The sequence below is a fragment of the Apodemus sylvaticus genome, chromosome 14 (genome assembly GCF_947179515.1).
Source record: "Apodemus sylvaticus chromosome 14, mApoSyl1.1, whole genome shotgun sequence".
In the NCBI taxonomy this organism is placed as follows: domain Eukaryota; kingdom Metazoa; phylum Chordata; class Mammalia; order Rodentia; family Muridae; genus Apodemus; species Apodemus sylvaticus.
In genome coordinates this window covers 13,437,200-13,442,599 of record NC_067485.1, presented here as the reverse complement: position 1 = coordinate 13,442,599, position 5,400 = coordinate 13,437,200, and the positions used below count along the sequence as shown (strand labels likewise).

At 44.5% G+C, this 5,400-nt stretch overlaps 1 protein-coding gene across 1 annotated transcript; it reads right to left on the bottom strand.

Annotated features, from left to right (window-relative positions):
* Window positions 1-3,235: 3,235 nt before the first annotated feature.
* On the bottom strand, window positions 3,236-5,182 carry Drd1 (dopamine receptor D1). Its single transcript, XM_052157045.1, has one exon. It carries the CDS (start codon window positions 5,019-5,021, stop codon window positions 3,681-3,683), a length of 1,341 nt encoding a protein of 446 aa, XP_052013005.1. The 5' UTR covers window positions 5,022-5,182; the 3' UTR covers window positions 3,236-3,680.
* Between the last annotated feature and the right edge of the window lie 218 nt (window positions 5,183-5,400).

Here is a 5,400-nt window from a genome sequence, read left to right as displayed (position 1 = left end):
CCTTAGCAGTATGTCTGCACTGTGACACGCTGTGCCCTCAGTCCTCTGGCAAATAAACAGGTCATGTTTCCTATGTAGGGACTTCAAACAAATCTGTACAGCTACATCATATCTACACAGTGTCACAATCTTGTGACCCACCAAGCTGCTTCCTTCAAATGACCTCTGTACACCAGCCACACAGACAAGCAAGTGTACATTTACTAGCCCAGACTAGGCAAGCCATTGGCTTACGATTCCTGAGACAAATTCTCTAAGATAAGGAGATTTGGTGGATTAAAATGTTGTGTGCAGATTTGATCATCGTGTAGCGGCAGCTTAAGGCAATTTTCTCAACCAGGAAGACATAAAATGTCACTTGTTTCTGGAAGGGTGAATAGCTACAGCAAAAGAGGATCCCCAACCAAGTATATGCTGAAAATTAATTACATTCCATTAGAAAAATCAAATAGCAGATCCATTTATACTAAAGGTCAATGTTATGAGACAGTATCCCAGGCTCCCGCATACTGCTTCATTCCAACCCTCAGACAACCTGCACACGAAACCTCATCTCCCAAAAAGAGCACGTGGGCTGAGAGAAGTAAATATCCCCGTTTGTGATCACTCTTATTGAAAGAGGACCCTGTACTCTCTGCAGAGGGCTTGGGATAGAAAGTGGAAATGGGAAGAAACACTAGTGCATGCCTGGCTCAAGGTCACATGGGGTCCCCAGAGAAAATGAAGAACTCAGGAAGTCTCTGAAGCCAATTTTACAATTGTAGACTGAGCCTTTCCAGAAGAAACCTAAGCAGAAGCTCCACCCTTCCCATTGATGGACACACTCAAGTGGCACTCACGGCAATACTTGCTTAGGTCCCAGGAGGAGCCATGGACTGGCCTGTGGGAAGTTCTGGGTCATTCCCAGGCCTGAGCTCAGGCCTCCTACCTGTCATGCTTGTTACTGCATCTACAGTTTAATGAAGGCAGCTTTTTTTCATGAAGAAGAAAGAGAAAATCTGAAATTGTCTCCATCTTTGGTTAGGTATTTCACATATATTGGAAATTATTACAACCCCTGACTAGAGTTAAAAAATTAAATATGCGTCTTACCACAACTTTGCTTTTATACTTCTCAGGTACTAACATTCTTTAGATGGCTTCAGTCAAATGGCTTCTAAATGCACTATTGAAAAGACACTCTTAGGTCAGGGTTCATTGGCTCCGCAATGACAACCTTGCCCGAGCACTGTAGCCTGTGGCTGGTTGAGCCTCTGTGTTGAACCTGATGTTGAGCCTCCAGGAGTAAAGACATCCAGAAGCTATGAGGTTTGAAAGAAAGGCACAGGGTTTTTCCTAAAGCTCACTCCAGATGTGTTCAATGAGTGCCAGGGCCTGGGATACGCAATTGGGACTCCAAAGAGGCACCTTCTGCTGTGTGATACTCCAGACTACAAACTTAACCCTTAATGTCTACATCACCAGCAGCCAAGCCCTTTTCCTTCCTTGGGTTAGCTCACAAGTAGCAGTAGCAGAACTTACAAGTGTGCCTGCTAAGCATTATGGTGATCCCAGCATCACAAGCCGTGTATTCTTTAAAATAGATCATTGCTAGGATGTTTTGAAGTAAACGCTACTCAGATGCATGGTGGTTGCCCTCAGCTACAAAGCCACAACCCCTGAGAGCAAGGCAGTCCTTTCTAAAATGTTTATTCCATTTACAAATAATCTCTTAAAAAGAAAGAGCTAAAAATGACAATATTCAAATCTGAAAGAGAGAGAGATAGTGAGAGAGAGAGAGAGAGAGAGAGAGAGAGAGAGAAGCAGAATAATTCTTCAACTGAACAAAGGTTTCTTTTTAAAACATAGTTAAAATATAAGGAACATGTGTGGCAATGTTTTCCACATAAACATTCAAAAGCAACCAAGGGCACATAGGAGAAAAATCCCTATCTTAAAGAGGAGCAAATATCTGAAGATGTCCTCTGGTTTTTTTTTTTAGCTGACAACATGAAATAGTATAGCTTTAGGATGGGTTTAACAAATGCCACAGAGCTCCATTTGGGGTTGGTTTGAATTCACAAAATAATTTTATTGTATGTAAGAAAGCATACAAGCGGTAGAGCTGAGAGAACATTCAAAGTACTTAACACAGACCCCTGCAGGAGATACTGTTAGCAAGCCAGTCAATCTTTTCTTCAGTTCTATCCACATGTTGCAACTGCTTCCAAAGAACACCTTGTAAACATTTCAAACAACAAAAGAAACACTGTTGCAATGCCCCCACACGTGGGGACTTGATAGTAGTACTTTTTGCAGTCCAGGCTATGACTTAGAAACTAGATTCAAAACCACAGAGGAAAAAATAATAGCATTTGTGACTAGTGATGCTGATGGCTTTGTGGTGCTCCACACACAGCAGGAAGGGGCTCTTCTAGTCCCCACACCAACAGAAGTGTATTATGCAACGATGAGGTGCTGTTCATTAGCTAGTTTACCACTAACATAAAAGAGCTTTTTTTTTTTAAAGAGAGGATACTAAATTCGGATTAAAGCACTACAAAAGTAGCCCCTTGAGCAGCCGGCTTGGTTAGACCTGGGCAGATGAAGAGCCAGTGATGAGCCCAACTATTGGAGGGGCTGCTGTGACCTGTGAATTTACAACTCATTCACCGCCCTGCCCATCTTAATCCTGGACAGCCATTCGTTTGTTTCAGAAAGCTATTTCAAGCATGAAATGAGAAATGACAGGGAGGGCCAATTATTTTACATAAATACAAAGTGGCATATGCTCTTCCTCACCATCCAAAGACAGAAATCTAAAGTCGTAGTCTTCTTGAGCTGGCTTTTACATAGCTATTTACAGAAGTGCAAATTCGCCCCAGGGAAAGCCTCTGCCATTTACAACATTCAGAACACAATAGTAGCTTCTTTTTAAAAAACAGAGCTTTGAAAATCTTTTTAGGGGGAGAGCACTGGTGGTGATAGCCACTTCTCATCTTGCGTTTGTTTGTGTCTGTGCTGAGTTAAGGAGCCACCACCCCAGTATTAGCTGTGTTCCCGGAAGTAATTCACAGTTCAGAATCTCCGAGTCTATGTGTTTGTTTCATTGGCTCATAAAGTGCTAGGACAATGGACAGTTCCATCTCGGATTTAACATTGCTTTGTTCTGTTAAATATGCTAAATATAGATTCACTATGATAAATTTAAAATATCCATATAGTACAATAAATAAATAAATAAATAAAACCGTTATCAACAATGCATCTGTCAATTCTGAGAAGAAAAGAAAAGAAATCCCACTCTTGCTGTAAGGCTCAATTGTCGTTGGAGAAGTTAATGAACAAAGGCATGCACCTACCTTTACAATCTGAAAACTGCTTGAACAGTTTTAGCACCTGATTGGATACAGCAAACTCAACTCTCACACTTTCTTCCTGGAAAGTTTGATTTTTAAGTGAAGCTGTTTACAGTTGACTTTTGGCCCTATTTATATATATATATTGATCTAATGTCCTAAGATAATGCTTCAAAAATGATTTCAGGGCCGAAGTCATTTCCCTTGTGGCTAGAGAATACACTGACATCAGTGAGTTTGAGGAGCTTTGTAATTGCCCAAAAAGCAGCAGAGGAATCTCGTGTTAATTCCTTAACAGCCATCCCTAGGAAACTCACAGCTTCAGAGATGAGAACCGAATATTCAGGTTGAATGCTGTCCACTGTGTGCAATGGGTTGGATCTTTTCTAGAGAGACATCAGTGTCATAGTCCAATATGACAGATAAGGCCGGAGACAGCTTCTCCAGTGGCTTAGCGATTCCCCCAGCCTCCTCCTTCTTCAGCTCCTCAGAAGAGCCCACAGCGTGAGGGATCAGGTAAACCAGATTACAGTCCTTGGAGATGGAGCCTCGGGGCTCGTGGTGGCTGGAAAACATCACTGCCCCGTTGTTGTTGATGCTTACTGTCTCTATGGCATTATTTGTCGTAGGGCAGAGTCTGTAGCATCCTAAGAGGGTTGAGAATGCCTTCTGGAAATCGGCATTGAAAGCATAAATAATGGGGTTCAGGGAGGAATTCGCCCACCCAAACCACACAAATACATCGAAGGTGATGGAATCGATGCAGAACGGCTGGGTCTCCTCGGAGCCACAGAAGGGCACCATGCAGTTAGAAATGAAGAAAGGAAGCCAACAGCACACAAATACCCCCATGATCACAGACAGTGTCTTCAGGACTTTCGTCTCTCTCTTAAAGGACATCTTGAAGGAACTTTCGGATTGAGAGCATTCGACGGGGTTCCCGTTACCTGTGGCGGTCTGGCAGCTCTTGGCATGGACCGCTGCCCTCTCCAAGGCTGAGATGCGCCGGATTTGCTTCTGGGCAATCCTGTAGATACTGGTGTAGGTGACGATCATAATGGCTACGGGGATGTAAAAGCTTATGAGGGACGATGAGATGGCGTATGTCCTGCTCAACCTTGTGTCACAATTATCATCGTCGGTGTCTTCCAGGAAAGTAAAATTGCCGTCCAATGGCCATGTGGGCTTTGCCTTGTGCCAGCTTAGCTGCACCGGGATGAAGGATATGAGAACAGACAAAGTCCATGCTACGCTAATCAGGATGAAGGCTGCCTTGGGGGTCATCTTCCTCTCATACTGGAAAGGGCTAGAGATAGCCCAATACCTGTCCACACTGATCACACAGAGGTTAAGGATGGATGCCGTGGAGCACATGATGTCAAAGGCGACCCAGATGTTACAGAAGGACCCAAAGGGCCAAAAGCCAGCAATCTCAGCCACAGCCTTCCAGGGCATGACCAAGACAGCCACCAGGAGATCTGACACAGCTAAAGAGATGACAAAGAAGTTGGTCACCTTGGACCGCAGGTGTCGAAACCTGATGACAGCGGCACAGACTAGGGTATTTCCCAGGAGAGTGGACAGGATGAGCAGCGACAGGAAACAGGCTGTGAGGATGCGAAAGGAGAAATCCCTCTCCACTGGCAGTCCGGCCTCATCCATGGTAGATGTGTTAGGAGCCATCTTCCAGAAGGAAAGCACTTCCGGTGGCTTGGCCCTCACGTTCTTGACCAGGCTTAGCCAGACTTCCCCCAATCACTCACCACCCAGCCCCTTGTCCAGCCGCAGTTGCTGCCTGGATTGAAGGCCAGTGGTGTTCTGTCAGGAGCATCTCCGAGGCGATCCAAGCCATGCCGGTAAAAGGACCCTCTCGCTTTCCACCTGTCTCCTGGATTCAGTGCTCTGGGCCACTGGTCCCCAGCATCGGCTGGTCCCTAGATTTCCCAAGAAATGCAGATGCTCTTAAGCACATTCAAAGGCCTCTTCCTGATCAATTTCAGTCACTTTTCAGTGAGGCTGTCTCTTCTTCTGAGACACAACCTAAAATACATACATTTCTACT